General features: G+C 27.8%; 1 protein-coding gene across 1 annotated transcript in view; it reads right to left on the bottom strand.

Annotated features, from left to right (window-relative positions):
- Window positions 1–18,324, bottom strand: part of LOC126902572 (ras-related and estrogen-regulated growth inhibitor-like) — a 51,755-nt gene that overhangs the window by 10,329 nt on the left and 23,102 nt on the right. The window contains exon 4 of the mRNA XM_050679968.1: window positions 10,953–11,029. Coding sequence (XP_050535925.1) covers window positions 10,953–11,029 — 77 coding nt within the window. The remainder of the gene's footprint in view (window positions 1–10,952; window positions 11,030–18,324) is intronic.

Here is an 18,324-nt window from a genome sequence, read left to right as displayed (position 1 = left end):
TTCGATAATTGAAATTTAATACATGACGTACACAAATTAGACGGTGTACAAACTTACAATGAGAAAATATACCTTTTTATTCCCCTTGCGTTCTCCATCGATTTCAGGAAAAAATGTTTTTCACCCTGAATATATATAATATTATGAAAACATTTTATAATCAAATATGAACTATGTATTGATACATTGCAGTCTAAATATATCAAATGGAAAAAACAAGTTACCCTTGAACTTAATATTGTACTTCCAGCATAATATTTTCAGTAAACTGCTATTGCGTTTTGTTTGTAAGTACAACAATAATAACCCGGTTATATAATGATCGTGCAGAGTGCATCTTTTTTTTGACGTGCTAAGACATATTTCTCGGAAAACCAAGTGTTAAATGTTTCAAAGTAATTTTATTTAAAATAACGATAATAATGAGCTACAATTTGTAGACATTTGGCCTTTGTCGTCATGGCTTTATAAGTTTTAACGTAGAAATTACATAAGTATCTTCTTAAAAGTATCCGTAAGGTTTATTTTTGAGTTACGATCATAAGTTTAATTTTAAATAAAATCGAATATTTCCCTATCTCAATTATTATATTCATATAACAATAACTACAATTTTCTGAATTTGTTCAAAAATGTGTGATTTTTTCATAATTAGTTATAAAGATAAAAAGTGCAACCAACACCAAAATGAACAAAACTAATAACATTTTTGTTATCATTAATATTGTCTTCCTATTCAGTTGAAAATCGATTCTTAGCTTTCCCTTGAATCACCTACCAATAAAAAATGATTTTAAGATATTTTAGTCGAAAAATCAATTTTAAATGAATTCAACTTTTTAAAAACTAGTCAAGTTAAAAAAAATTTCAAATTATAATTTAGTAACTTTTAACTGTTAATTTAACGACATTGTTTATACTTAATTTAACTTGAGTTAATTATTTCGATTAACTTGCATATAATATTAAAATTAAATATTGATTAGTATTAAAAATATACAAGAAACCTGTACTATTACTTGAATAAGCTCACAATGGAAAAACTATAAGATTTTTTTTTTTATAAAAAGTGATTTATTTTTATTTTTGTTTCTTTTAGATACATGCTTTTCTTAATTTATCAATCATAAAGAATTTTTTATGTTCATTTCTTATATCTTATAAGTGTGTCAAATTTATTTTTTCAAAATGCAACAAACATAGTCAACTAGTTTATTTTATAGATAATGATTTAATTTAAATAATGATTAGTATTTCTGAAGTTATTAACATATTATAGAAATTTCTGAAGTAGAGACGCGGACGTTGTATTTTTTTTTTATTACTAAATTTCTATATCACACTCATCTTCTTGCCTAGGTATAAAAATAAAAAAACATGTATCTAAAAGAAACCAAAAAAAAATTCTTAGTATTCTTTTTATTTTACAATTAATTCAACGAGTTTATAGTAAATGAATTACTCTATATTGTATCGAATTTTAAAGCAAAGAAAATACAACTTTTTAAGGAAAAATAACAGTCATAGAAGTCTATGCTTTAGATTTTCTTCGAGTAAAATTTTTGTTTTGTTAATTTCATCGTGCGGAACACGTTACTCTAAGACAATTGCATTTAATATAAAATATAAAAGGATTTTCTGGTTTGTAATACTCTGTCTCTATAGTCGTATAGATCATTATCTACATTTGTATGAGTTACTTCGCGCTCAGCACATATACTCGATGCGCGTTATATGAAAATTATAATACCTTTATGCGATTAAACAAGAAAAAAAATTGTTTGGAATGTCGATACGCAAAACATACATAGTATTACATTATATAGGCGAGATTATTGTACGCGTGTGTTTATTTTCTACTGTTTCATGTAGATACACCATGCAGAATCGGACAATGAGTAAAATCCCATTGTCAAACACTATACAGATACATACGCCGCGGGTTTTCAGTTGTGATAATCATATAAAATACATATTATACTCAAAATTACACCAGAAGATTTAATCTTTGTGCTACAGAGTTCAGCACAATATCAACAAACTTACCCGAGGGTACCCGGTCAACGTAAGGTCTCTCTATTATATACCTTTTCTACTACACCTGATCAATCAAGAGCTTGACAGTAGCAAGTATGAATATAAATCCCGTTTCATTATCGAGTTTCACAATGGGATCGTCTTAGCGTGAAGATATCTCGTTAAAAAAAATTAATTACACAAGTTTCTTAAAAACAAAATAAACATCGTGAATATTTAACGCGAAATTTGCGATTAAATTAACGATTGCAAATATTTTTTAGCAAGGCAAAGAGATCATTGCACTCGAAGAAATTATAAATATGTTCTTGTTATTAATACCCAATACACGTGACTAGCTGTTGGCGTAAAATGCTCCGTGATAGATGTCATTTTGGTCTACATTAATTCTCGAGTTTCAGAAACAACGGTTTTTTTTTTTAGGTGTAATTATATTGAAAGAGAAAGCCTAGAAAAGTAAATTTTACTAAGTACGCACCACACACACCTATGTAATTAGCAAAACAATCCTCAGGGTATTGGCACTAAGACCAGTGATGTATTTCCAACAGATATGCGACCGTGATACGAGTATTTCCCTTACCTTGACATATCTCTCAGAAAGGCAAGAGCAATTACTCAAACCAGCCCATATCATTTTAGAAAATATGAGATCACTTCAGTAATTAATAGTGTGACCCTTAACGTCAGGCCTTTATTTATTTTTTTATTGTTACTACAATTTTATGTATTTACACATCTACCTTAGCTAGATTATAGAAGTACTTGATTGTTTAGAATAATCCATTTGTTACTATCTTTATTTAACTTGAATTTAAAAAGAACTAAATTACTCATTGTCTAATAATATTTAGCTGTATAGTTTATAAAATATAATAATATAAAGTATCATAAAGTATTATTGATGTTTAATTATTGATTAATTTGATTAAATATGTGGCCATTGTGCAGCCATAAATGTCTTATTAAAAAAAAAATTTATCTATGAATAAATAACTAGCGTTCATCTTAAGTTTCTAAAGTAATAATAAAAGATATGCATCGTGGGAGTAGAAAAAAAAGTGCAATTCAAATATTATAAAACATTAGATGGGCATGTACAAAATGGTGTAAATGCACAATCAATACATACAATGTTGTTACGGTATCAAACTCACGATTTCAAAACGAACGATATAATCTTTATGGTTTCCGGGCCATCACGATGAGAAACACCAATAAACTGAATATTAGGGTAGAAAAGCGTTTGAATTTCTTCCTGATGCCAATGCAATGTATTATAATTACTACCACATTGTCATATTTATTTATCATCATTAATTTTCGATTCAGCACGATTTTCTCGACTGTTTATTATTTTATAAGACGTCAAATCGAAACCAGACGAAGTACTTATTAATAATTATCAAATTTCGATACGTTGTCCGGTAGGGACTTAAATAATCTATGGACTTTTCCTCGGGCGCGCGTGCAATTTGACTTTAATACGAATTAAAAGTGGAAAAGTGAAAGCCCTCGTGACACACCGATGCTGCAGAGAAACCGTTTTGGGATATAAATTATTATGCACCTACAGACGAAGCCATCGGCCGAGTAACCAAATTCGAATGGTGCGTATATAAAAAGTGTAATATATGCACCATAAAAACTCATGTTATCTACTACCTTTAGGTGTAAATTATATAGAGTAATAAAGCGCACGTAAAAAAATATAAAAATAAAAGCTAGTGACTTTATAACGTGTAATTTATTATTACAGCGCAAAATAAATGAGAATTTTATGCGACAATGTACATAGATTGGTTAAGATAAGTAGACAAATAAAACTACTCGAATTGAAAGTTTTTATTAATTTTTTAAATTGTATTAAATTATTTTTTTAAACATATCGACAAATATTATTTGAAAGTTTAAGAAACTATCATTTTGCAAGTAATTGTTGTACCTGCTTTGTTTTTCACGTAGTCACATTGACGTGGGTGAATCATGTACTAATTATTCAACGTAAATGATTTTATAGAATGTTTAACGAGAATCGCTTAAACGTGTAATATAAATCTCAATAAATAAACATTTTGAAATTTTATAAAAAAAAAATACAATTTTTATCCGACAGTTAAAAAACTGTAAATATTTTTTGATTTTAAATAAACCGAATTTAATAACTGAATAAATATACTATAGTATATCAAGCTATATATTTAATATATTTATAATTTGAAAGCAATGCGTTAAAAATACATACGAAAAAAAACATAAAATAAATTTATAACAAGTTCTATTAAACATTTTAGACGTATCATACATGTATATACCGGTTCGATTTCAATATGTTTAATAAAACCAAAAACTAGTGTACTATATGTGTATTAAAATATATAAGTGTGTCTATATTTATAAGTTTTAATTAATGAGAGGAACTCTTTGACGATTCAAAATTTAAACACAATACAAAAGCGGTTACAAATATATCTCATTTAATTCGGTATTTAATTGACATTGTATAAATTTATCAAAACAAATTATAAACAAATTTCTGTGATACAGCGGTGTGCCAAACGATGAAAGTCGAGCAATAAAAAATAGTTTATAAAGACACATATATTAACATACCACATTATCTCTTTAAGTCCCAGCCACATTTAACTATAACAGCTATAAACCATACATTGAGCATTTATTTAAAACGTTCAAATATCTCTTGTCATTAACTATCTAATAAAAATTCTAAAAATAATAGTTTTTGGTTCCTTGTCAAACAAATACTATTTGTTATATACTAAAATGCCGTTTTGCAAAATAAACAACTATTAAATAATATTAATCTAGCGTTTTATAAATTTTATAAATTAATATAGAGTACGAAGCATGATCAAAAATTGTAATACTCCATTATAAATCAGATGTATTTACAAAGAATGACAATAATAAAAAGTGTATAAAAAGTTCTTTAGCTCGACCTTTGACACGAGAGTGAAATTTACTTAATAATAATAATTTATAATTTAAAAGGAATTTAAGTGGCATAATGGTATAAAAACTTTTTTTTATGTAATCTTACGGACAATAAGAATTTATTTTTATTATTTTTTAATAAAATTTCAATAAATATATCAAAGTTGATTTATTTTTAAAACCACCTGAAGGAGTTTCTTAATATTTAAGCGCGGAGGAAGTAGTAACATTTGAGTAAAATTTTATAATATTCTGTTATTAATAAACTCAGAAATGTGAATGAGAATATTTTATGCAAAAAAAAAAAAAAAAACAAACGAACGCATCCCCTTTGGGGAAATAAATGAAAGCTCAAAGAGTGGAATAGTTTAAAAGTTATTTGCCAGCTAGTGGAACATAATCTCTTTAATAAAAAAGGCAATTTGTAGACGCCGTCTAGTGAAAAATTATTCCATAACGGGTTTCCCCTGTTACAACTGTTAACCCTGAGTCCCTTGACCTTTGATGTTATCGCCTCATGCCACACCAGCACGAATTTCAAATACAGTTTGCAACATTGATGTTAATTAAATACACGATCAAAAGTCTGTTTTAATCAAAAAACCACATTTCTGGTGTACAAAATCGAATTTTTGGTATAAATTCCATCGTAAAACGTGACCGAATTGACAAAAGCGCAACTATATGGAAGGCTTTACAAAGTATACTAAACTTTCGGGGTTTAGAGGTGAATATACTTTTCATGGGTTTGTTAACCCTGAAAATTTTTTTCAGAAAGTTTTCTTAATTTATTCACGTTTTTAATAAGTTTTTTTATATTCAAAATAATTATTGAATAATCTTCCAACACAAATAAAGTATCGAGAAGAAATTATAACTTTAATAAGTTTTATGATTTTCTAATATTGATTTTATTATAAACCACTATGGTTCATACCATGTCACCTTTTATCTGACATATCTAATTTTTTCTACTTTCGTAACATCAATATATTACTAAATAAACTAATAATAGTATCATAAAATAATACCATTAATGCGATAAAACATTTTTAAGTATCCACAGCAATGCAATTTTAATGAAAGTCTTATAATATTTTTTCTGACACTGTAGTCGACGTTCAACTAGATTTTAGTGCAAACAAACAAATTAAAATTTATTTACTTGAAAATGATTACAATGTTAAGTGTTTGTATATTCATTAGGAAAGTGAAGGTAGATGGCCTGCTAGTAATCGCAATAAATTTATATCGAAGGTGACATCTCATAACTTCAATAAAACTTATTTTTTCTTCAAGTTCAAAGTATCAGGGAGAAATCATGCCGACATCACGAATCGGATCAATAATTTTATAAAGAAGTCAAACAAAAGCAAAATATTAACAATTTATTTATGACCATATAAATGTATATCTTTCAACGAAACGTTACACACGACGTTAAAACGATGACGTTTCATGTTTTCGTGCTTTCTCAATCGATTTTCTTTCGATACAATAATAATACGATTTAAAAATGGTTTTAATTTCATTTTAAATACATATTCTCTGGGGATTATACATTAAATAATCACTAATAAAATACACCACACTAACAATGTTGGAATGTTTACAAACGCCGATTTTCCGTAAGTTTTTTTAACTACTACTGGATTAATTTATTAGTTTAAACCGTATCAATTTTTCCAAGGGTTAGCGATTTTATAATATAATAAGGCATATTAACCGTAAACGTTCACTAAACACATATTTCAAACGATTTATTTCAACTAAAAGTTTTAGGTTTTTAGTCAATCGAAATATATATACTATGTTAGTCGTCTAGTTGTAAAAGAATTATGACCAAACAATTTTTTTTATAATTTTTTTTTTTTTTACAGCTTAACTTATAGGACTAACTAGATAGAACATAGAAAAATTAAAAAAAATAAATTTTTGACTTACGTCCTTTTGCAACTAGATGACTTATGTGTAAATTATATTATACAATTTTATAGTACTCATAAACAAATTTAAAACTTTAAATAAATTAAAATAAAGAATCAACTGTTTTTTTTATACATTTTGTTAATTATATCGATCTGCGTGTTACTGTTGTATTTTATTGAAATTCGAATGTATATTTTTTGTAAGTTTTGTTTATCGATAATCATTAGAAGTGCCGAAATAACGTTATTATCTATATAATTCTAAAATTTATACTAATAATGATATTCTTTGATGGTGAGATTTTTACGTGTTTCTTTTGCGACAAAAACAATTAATCAAATATTTTCCCAGTGTATTCCGATTCTTTGACGACAACGTAACTAATTTTCTAACTTTTATTGATGAATTCAAATTTCATACAATCAAAATACGAAGCTTCGTGTTCCATATTTCATTGTAGTAAATGTCCAACAACATTGATAAACAGACCCATACACACACCGCACGAAGTGTTGCATTATGATCGAACGCCGGCAGAACTAATTAGATACAACCAGAACAAGCCTTAGTCTCTCATTGTCGCATACAATAATAGTATTATACTTTTAATGACATCACTTCCCCTTATGTTGTGGACCTAGTGATTCGAAGCTGTGCAAGAAATAAGATAATAACGAAGACTCAAGCCATTGAACATTACAGCAGCGTTAATTGTTCAAAGATATAATACATGGTCATTTCAGGGGTAGTTGACCGGACGGCAGTAAAGGCACAATGACAACGATGTGGACAACGATAATCGTGAACCAATTTCACGTCTCAAAATTAATTTCATCTATGAAATTTAAACATATACATACAAAAGCAATAGTATGAAGTAAAAAATGACTCACTATATATATATATATATAGTTTAGTGTTATGAGAACTGTACTATTATTTCTTTGGTAAGAATAAAAGTTAATACATTTGTGTCGTCAGATCCTTTGATCGTCAGTGCGAAACTGGTTAATCTTTTTTACAATTAAAATTATTTATTATACCATAATATTATTGTATTTTTACTGTCATTTTCCTTTGGATAGTAACTATGGAATAATTATAGAAATAATGTTTATTGGACAAAACAAAAGTTAGTCGTCAAGAAAATTTTATTATTATTCATTCTGGATAAGAGGGATCATGCACAATAACACTCGTGCAACTCGATTGATCACGCATTAACATAATAATATATATATACATAATTACCGCGTGTATATACTATTTTTAATTTATTACTTTAAGTAATAAAAACTTATTACGTATAAAAAATGTTTCTTATACAGTTGACAGTTATTAACTTAGCTAGAAATATCAATTCGTCAAATAATAAAGTTATGTTATTTTCATGATTAACATTATGTCTAAAAATTAAAAATTACATCAAAATACTTTGATATACATATACATTGTGTAATTGTTTAAATAATCCTCATTAAAGAAATGTTTTCAATATATAATACATTTTTCATTTAAACATACTGATATAAGGATTTTCGATGTTAATTGTCACGAAAATGGCACATATTTTTATTTTAACATTGCTCTGTCTTGCGAATAATCACTAAAAATTGACATCGCTCGAATTTTAAAATTTTAATAGAATTATATTACCTTTTCAAATTACTCAAGTAAAAAAAATTGTTGGTTGTTTTTTTTTTTTATAAAAATTGAGATTTTCTTCAAGACATATATCTTTTCTGTGATCTTGTCTAAATAAATAATCTTTAATAAATATTAAAGACCATTCGTATAATACAAATGAATAATAAATATTGTATAAAACGCATATAGATTAAATTGTAGTTGAATTAAACAAACGCCATCAGAAAGTTTCGATTATATTAAAAATAATTACGGATATTTAACGAAACCGGGTGGGCCAAGTATCATTTTTCAATAAGACATTTCGATAATGAGCCTATACACGAACATCGTAAATTTGTATATCCCATCCGGATTGTTTTAATTTTAATTATATTCCAAAGGTTTATTAAGACTTACAAACCTACTTGCAGTAGGCGTCGTCACGCAAACTGTTTCGTGTAACATTATAATTCAAATGGAATAATGTGGACTGTCAAGATGAAAACGAAAACATGGGATAATAATGAATGCAAACAACAATATTTTAATGGCACGTGCTTGATACGATTCGAAAATTAAAATTAACATTTTATTCGTTCATCTATACAACCATATTATTAATTAAAACTAAGATGAGATTATTAAGTTTAGGTTTGGATATTTTGTTCTGTAGAAATTTGATAAAATTTTCTAAACAATAATCATTAAACGCTATAAGAAAAAATACAATGTGTACAAAAAATATACACATAAAATAAACAGAAATAAGCAAAGTCTAGTGAACCAAGTAATTCAGAGAGAAATCATAAGTCAACACTCCACTAGTGTCTGTATAATGTATATATATTATTTTACTTTGATTGATCATGTAACTTTATATAAATAAGAATGTTATGCAAGTAAAAATAAATTTATCGCGTCGTCTACTTTATTTTTATACGCTACATAAGATACTTTTCTTATACAGTTCAATAATACAAATTAATAATGTACTAAAATATTAAAATAAAAATTATTTTTAATTTTACTGACTTTCCATTGCTTGTCTACAAAAAAGTTAATAGTGAAATTTATTGCCTTATTCTACTTCTCTGTTGATTTAAAACCATAAAATTATTATATAAACTTTGAACAAAATTCATATTGACGCTACAAGTCCCTGCAGAAAGTTGTACGCACTACAATAGAAACTAATCTCGGCGCTAGGCATTAAAATCTTAATGTTATTATCCTCATCATCGCTAATAGAAATACAAAATATATAAAATAGGCCCATCAATCAATTTCAACGTGTGTGGCTAAAAACTAAACAGCTAATAGCCTACAGAAGACGCCTGCGCTATAATTGCACCCATAAAGAAATCACACTTCCTACTCTTTAGTATTTGAAATTGAAAACTAATTCCGCATAACTGTACATTAGTAGTACCCAACTGTTAATTAAAATAATACCATATTTTTGTACTGATATAATACACGTTACAAGAGCACACAATAGCCTAAAGCTTTTGAAATGAATGCAAATAAATAAAAAACATAAAGACATCAGATGATCAATTCCATTTCCCGGCCGGTTTATCATTGAATGACTATCTTCAGTCCTAATACACGTCATATACTGAAAATGATCGATTATAAATTAATTTAAACGATAAACTGTTATCGTACACTACCTTGGATTAATATTGGTAAACGGAAAAATAGGTTTTAATTTTGAAGAGGTTTCTTCTTTTGAATTAATGATATAGTCATCCTAATATATTATGGAAAACTCGTTTACATATAGATAATTTGTGAGTTATATTCATTATTATTATAGGGTAGTAAAATAATAAATGTACTATGTTGCTCAACAATAAAAGTAACCTCGTTACTCGAGTGCACATCATACACCCTTGATTTTTAAGAAGTTTTTAATTAGAGTCTACTATATCAGAATATCCGTTTAACTCTCTTATGGTATAAAAAAACGGAATATGTTCAGGGATATTTGAATATCTTGACACAAAAACTTGAATGTTAAACCACAAATTCTTTTTACCTACAAATATGAAGTATGTTAACCATTTAATTTAAAATGGATATTTACAGTTGCAGCGGTTTTACTGCAAACAAACGCAATAACCATTTATGGCTATAGTATTATACAACTTTAACCCATTAATCACACACCTCTTATTGTACATAACATTCACTCAAATAATGTGATCAGCAATTAAAAATAAAACAATATATATATATATTATCTAAGTATTTTCAAATTAAACGGAAACACGAAAACACAATTGCAATTTGTAATCAGATTGACTATTGAATTTTTTTTTTAATTATACCTTTACTATGCATAGTAAAATGATATGCATATTAAATATATATGTACGTATATTAAAGTTTGTACTTACTGAGCATTTGCATGTGTCGAGTATTTCCACTTCTGTAAGAACGCTATCGAACGTCACATCGTGTCTATAGAGTAGGTCTGTAATAAACACAAAACGTAATCGATTAATTAAAAAATATATGCATTGTATATTTTTTACAATTACACATAAGCGCGTGATAAATGTTGTTACGTCGTTTTCGCACATAGATACGTAACTTCATTTTGCACACAAGAAATTTACCACGTTTATATTGAGCTGTGTTAACCTAATTTTCCCGTTTTAAAAGAAATCTATTACGAATTTCCGTATTTAAATGTCAACATTATATTACTAATAATTGTTCATTAACGAATATTTTCTATCAATTATTATTAAATATATAATTTAAAATTTAGCAATAATAAATTTGACGAATATAATCCTAACTATAAACTAAATATACCACAGTTTAGAATATATAAGAAAAATTATTTAATTAAAGGCGAAAAAAAATTAATTAAATTTTTTACTTTGATTAGAAGAATCACTACTCTTTAAAATAATTTAATTAACAAAATATACAGATGACAGTACTAATAAAATTTGAAAACGTTATTTGATAAGTTCCTTTTAACTATAAAATCATTAAAATTTTGCTCTATTCTTGTATAATTTGTTATAATACTACTAAATTAATTTGAATAATCAAGATTTAATTTCGTAATTATACCTAAAACCCGTAGTTATTTTTACAGTTAAACTTAATAAATGTCTGTTTAGTTTATTTTTTATTCTAAATAGCGTAAACGGCTACGAGAATGTCACAATTCAATTATCCGCAATACTACTGATGAGCTATTGAAGCGGAAAAAAATTCTTTTCAATAAAGGTCAATAACCTCAATTAATTGTATTAAATGAAGACGACAGAAAATGTTCGAATCAATATTAAAAGGCATTTTGTGCACATTCAATAAAACTTGAATGTCCCGCTAGAAAATGATCAAACATTTCGATATAAAATCCGTTTAAAAAAAATTTAGTGTTGTACTCAGACAGTAAAATTGATGAAGCAGAATTGTATCATGAATCTAGATTTTTTATTAGTACTATTTTTTTATTTATAGTTTATTATTTGGCAAAATTATCAAAATATTTTCATCTTTTATAGAACGTTATGAAATGCATTAAAGTGATTTAATCTTTTAAATAAGATAAATTGTTTTCCCGAGACAAAATATTTTTTAGATAGACAAGGATCAGTGAGCTGTAAATGTCAGTCGCACACATTATAGATGTGTAAGTAACTGTCCTTGAAAATCATATCAAAGTGGACAAATTCAGCATTCGTAGTAAAGTGCGTGGTGCGCTATTCAATTTTGAAATTATGTTACCAGGTAGTTCTGTGGGAATTTTAGAAAATCAAATTTCATCTAAAGTCGTTAAACGTATGATCTGAAATACTCATAACTTTGTGGTATTAAATAAGTACGATGAGCCGTAAAATCCATTCGTTGCGTGTAGTTTATCCGCCCACCGATTGACGACACTACATCATAGACTCTCAATAAATATCCACGTTAAGAAACGCGTACGGTTAAAACACGTGTGTGCAATATAATGGTTTAAATATCTACTCATCCGCATCAGCAATAACGTGTTTTTTTGTTCGACTTTATAGTTAATACTAATATATTTCCGTTTGAAAGAAAAGAAAATAGTTCATGGTTCGTATTTTATTATCACTGTACGTGAATTCACGTGCGCAGTATGTTTACGTTTTTACCAGTACAGTATATTATTCAGAACGTTACCTGAACTTATAATAATTATCATCGTCGTGTATCTATACACAATCATTATACACAAGTATCGTTTTAGGTTTTAGATGAAAATATTATGATGATTTGTGTTCTTCCCCTTTGATTGAGGCTTGTTATGAACTATGACGATTTAAAGGGAACCCACGCGCGCGTGTGACCACCAACAGCGGTGGGCTTCCTCCCCTGTGTTTACACAACTATTGCAGTCCAAGTTATCGGCCGAGCATAGGCGAATCGAAGGACACGAATTTTCGCGTCACGAGTTGTGATGAACACGTACACGCCGTTGACGGTGGCTGCAGGAGAAAATAGTATTAGTTTTTTAATATAAGTAAGAGGATAGCGCACAGGTGCAAGAATAGTTGTGAGGGTGCACGAGATGCTTATCATAACGGCGGCAACCAAATGAACATGTTACGTGTCACGCGAGTATAAAGAGTTGGCCTAAGAAAACCAGTAGAAAACCCGTACACAACGTCTTATATTGCTTTTGCGGTAGAATACACGTCAAAGTTATTAAATCGAGTCCACTAACCTTTGGCCCTCTAAATAAAAGTGACAAAGAATCTTTTGATAAATTTTTATTATAGTGAATATAAAATTTATTAAATGGTAAACGTCAAAAGTGACTATAATGTTTTTACAGCCATTCTGCTATGAGTTATAACGGTGAGGGATTTAGTGAAAAATATGCGTTATTGTTTTAACAAATTACTACGGATCCAACAATATGAGGTAATCCGAAGCGTACAATAACCTAGAGCTTTTGAACCGTCAGTATACTAGATAACGGATTTTTAACAAAACGAGTAATGCACATTAAACAATTAAACCGCATCCGTCACTATCACACATAACGTTTTAGATCAGACTTATAACATCCCTTTATTTACCTCGTACAAATATATAATTTATTAACTGCAATGCAAAGGTCTATGGCCTTACTGGCAGGTTTTACACGTTTTCTTATTATTTACGCTGAAGCACTCGAGCATTGAACAGAACTATAACTGTAAATGGTTCGCATAATTGTCTGTAAAAAATCTAAACCTAGCGCCTTTGTTTATTATTTGTTTGGTATATATATACCATCGTAAAACAAAAAATGAATAAAATCTCTATCGTTAAACCAACTTAATAATAATTCAAATAAATAATTATAACTGTTTTGTATTAATAATTGAAAATTAAAAGGAAAATAGTTTTGAAAATTTAAATGATTTGTAGTTATCTTAGTAACTTAAACAGTTATGANAAATTTAAATGATTTGTAGTTATCTTAGTAACTCAAACAGTTATGGATTATATTTGTGTGGGTAATTACCATAAAACATAATGTTTTGGAGTCCACAGACCTGAAACCTTACTTACTCGGAGTCTAACTATGACCTAATACGTCCAAACTTGTGTTTATCATCATTCCTACGATTGCACTAATTATAACTATTATGTTGCAACGAAATGAATGGTAACCTTTTACGCGTACTTTTTATTATGTCGTAAATGTACAAAATAACAACGAAGTCTACAGAGTAGTAGGACGAATATGATCATACAATAGGAAACCACTTAAGTGGTTGAAGCTGTATAGGATTTTTAAAAATGTAGCTTTTGATATCTAACCTTTCGAGGTTCAATGAGCTCAATATATATTCTTTAGGTGAAATAAATCATTTATGGAATTGTGTAGTTGATTATTATTCACGCTATTATTTATAAAAACGATTCTAGAGCAATTATGATTTTAGATTTGATATGAGAACAATTTTTGAAAAATGCTTACAATAGCATTAACATGAAACGTTTAGGTTCTTTTTACTTTTTAGAGTATAATTTGTAGACATTTACATTTGTAGTTCTTTTTTAGAGCTTCAAGTTCAAGTTTTATTTGTTTTCGTTATGGCAATTAAATCGAATAATTATGACTCCGAATCTAAATATGTGTTTAACAAATAAAATTATTTGTAAAACCAATCTATTTTCCTAAAATCAGGTTTGTCATTTAATACGTTATTTAAAATAAATTTTTAGCTAAAAATTGTTTAATTATTTTAAGTTACTATAGGTATCTCAAATATAATTTAAACACAATATAAAATAACAATAATGAGACATTAAGCAGACATTTATAAAACTTACCAAGGTTTAGAATCTAAGACGTTAAGGTGCCTAAGAGTCCTAATCCCCTGTTTATAAGCAAATGCGTCCAAACCTCATTGTATCAGCGAAATTTCTATTTTATATAAACTATTCATTAAATAAAAAAAATAAATATCTAAGCTATTGTAATGAATGTTCTTTTTATTTATGAACATAAAATGTTTACACTTGAAATTTAAGTAGGAAAAAGGGTTATGTTAAAAATCATAACATAGACATCATAAGTCTGTTGGCCATTGACCGAGTAATAAATTTGTATACGGACTGATTTCGTTTTTTGGGAACGAGTCCAGCAGATTCCTGAAGCGCCTACTGCCACCAGAGGAAATCCTACCTCAAGTTATGCGGTCAATGGGAGTATAACATATTGAGTAATATTATGTGATCGTCGCCACGCGATACGAACATATATTTATACGAGTGCATTCCCCTATGGCAAGGCGTTATCATGACTTTTGGTGCCAAAGTATTAAAGTATAGGACAAAATAAAACCTATCTATAATAAGGTCGATACAGATTTGTAGTCTATGCTCGTTTTTTATGGTGAACACATAATAAATCCCAGTGAGAGGGCAAGTCTGCAATTGAAGTATTATGTAAGTCTTGAGGAAAAAAGTCAACAATATATAAATGCATGAGTATAATTGGAGATGTACGCACCAGATATCGGGGTCGTTGGCGATTGGGTAGTTGAAAGAGGTCTGTGGCATATCGGTCGAGTATTACACTCATACGATCAAAAATAATGTGTACGTTCTCACTCGTATACATCACCACCGCGCTTTAATTAATCGTAGGAAAAAAAGGTCGTGTTACATTTCCGCGTATTTGATTACATTGGTACACGCCTGTCATGAACGGTGTCGCTGGTTGCCTCGAGGGCCCCGAGATTCGATTTTTTACGCTTCATGGGAAACTTGTAGGAAGCACTGGACGAGAGTTGACGGCCTAGAAGTCGAAATCCCTACAACGCTTCTCCTGCATGGTGACCGTAAATCATTATCGGGACTAGTGGTGTGAAAAAACACAATTACATCCTTCGAGATGATTGTTTATAGTAAAAATATTTATTATATTATATACCTAAATAAAATAAATAATTTTAATAAGAACTTTGATATATTTTAAACATTTCTTTCTGAAAATTCGCATTATATTAACAAAATATACGTTCCTATTAAAAGGAACAAAAAAGTATGACTATACATAACGTTAGTTCTTCATTTGGACTATTATACTATTAAAATATTTATAAGATGGATAGTCGCTCATGTCATTATTTTTCTAAAAAAAAAATAAATAAATAGACTTGAAAAAATAAAGCATTAAAAAAAAAAAAAAATCTAACAATATCTGAAACTTAACATAATAATTTTAACTATAGATTAATAAGACCATATTGTCACCATCAATAACTTATGGCGCCAGAAAATGACAAGACGATGGTGTGTATAATGGCAAACGACTCTGTTATTATTAGAAATTAGAACTTATTCTAATAATTTGAGATTTAACAGAGTTATTCGGACTAATTGAAAAAAATTACTATAAAAAAATAATAATTCTAAGTTCTTGATTCATTATGGAATTGTGATTCAATTACAAAGTTTTTTGGAGGAATGTTTTAGTAGATATTATTTTTGATGAATTTTATTTTCTCTTCACTTTTTCAAAAGTACCACTTTTAGTAAAAAATAGAACGTATAAATATATCACGTATCACGTACAATTCGTATACATTTTAAGTAGACAGAGTTCGTATTTCACAAACCTCTCATAATTGCTTATTGAAAAAAAGTTCTGTTTATATTAAAACTTTAATTTTCAGTTTTTAATTAAGTTAATTAATTTGTCATAAAAAAAATAATAAAAAAGTAATTTTAATTTTTTTTTTGCTAGTTTAAATATTAAAAATGTTCAGATGAGACACTTTAATAGTGTACATTATAAACGATAGAATTATGGTTCATTTATAACTTTTTCATTAAAAAATAATTTTTCCCTTTTCACAGATGCAAATAAAAAAAAACATCCAAATATTTAATATAAAGACATTTGAAAAGTCATAGCGTAGTTGAATGTGTTAATTATTACTCAAAAAGAAACTGAAGACGGGCAGAGTTAAACATTGCTACCGCATCAACAAGGTATAAAAACTTTTCTAGTTCAAGTATAATTATAAATTTTAGTATTCATTATTCTAATAGTTGTGTTCAACGTCAAATAATTACTTAGCAATGGAGCTGTTTTACGTAAAATTCCATAAAAACGTCATAAGTGAAAGTCTTAAATCATGTAACGACAACATTTGTTTAACGTGAAAATTGATGAGTATGTTATCATAAAAAAAATTATTCGTATTAAAAAAGCCGCACATAAAAGTGTCGGTGTTTCCTTAAGCGATACAAGAAGTTCAGAAATTTTATGGTAGTAAATAAATTGAGCGTGCGTGCTCGGTCATATTATATAAAAAAAAATATAACAAACGTTATGTTATAATGGGTAAATAATAATAAAAAGATGCACATAAATGCAAACACTAAAAGATGTTTCCAGAAACAAAGTTTAGAGAAAGTGGCAAACGTTATAAGTAAAACATAAAACTATTAAAATGTAAGTGAACACTGATTATAAAATCAAGACATATTGAAATTATGCATTTAATTATTTTATTGCCTTCCTACGAATTACTACAGCGTGAACGTCTTGAATTCATTTGCATTTTCATAGTTTCAGATACTATTTGAAAACCAAAACGGAAATAAGAAAATGTTATTTCATCTGATAAAAGTATTTATATATTTATCTCTGATTACATCAAGCACAAGATGTGAAGATACATAGATGATGACTACTAGAAAAAAAAAACAGAAGTATACTAATTAATCACGTAATAATTCCTAGCAGCCAATGGAAATATGGAATAATAATAACATTTAATTATTAAAAAATATAAAAATTAAACGTCTATTATTATATAGTTCTACAAGAAACATATTTGTAATTTACTTGCGAAACAAATTTGATTTAGATACACTTGCCGTATTGATAAGAAAAATATAACTTTGAGTACTCGTGAATTTGCACGCCTAGCAACAATAATCGTGTGTCTTTGGGGTGTGCTATAACAATATTATTTGATAGGTCTATCTAAACCCGACCTATTGATAACAGCAGAATAGCGGTATTGTTACACATTAACTTTGTCGTCTGTGTTATCTGAAGTAAAACCTCTGGTAATAATAATTGTTACAATATTCTGCAATAATAGAAAATCACACTTAACTGTAATAGTCTCATGTAATGTCAATGTCTTAGAAGTTGAACTATAGATAACTTATCGAATGTATATAATTTATTATATTATAGTTTTGTTCGAATGCGTTATAAAATCGTAAAATTATACGAAGACATTAAACATTTTCTCT

The sequence above is a fragment of the Daktulosphaira vitifoliae genome, unplaced genomic scaffold, assembly GCF_025091365.1.
Source record: "Daktulosphaira vitifoliae isolate Bord-2020 unplaced genomic scaffold, ASM2509136v1 Scaffold_3, whole genome shotgun sequence".
NCBI classification, from domain to species: Eukaryota; Metazoa; Arthropoda; class Insecta; order Hemiptera; family Phylloxeridae; genus Daktulosphaira; species Daktulosphaira vitifoliae.
Note: the sequence above shows the minus strand (reverse complement) of the source record. Positions and strands in the feature narration are given on the sequence as shown.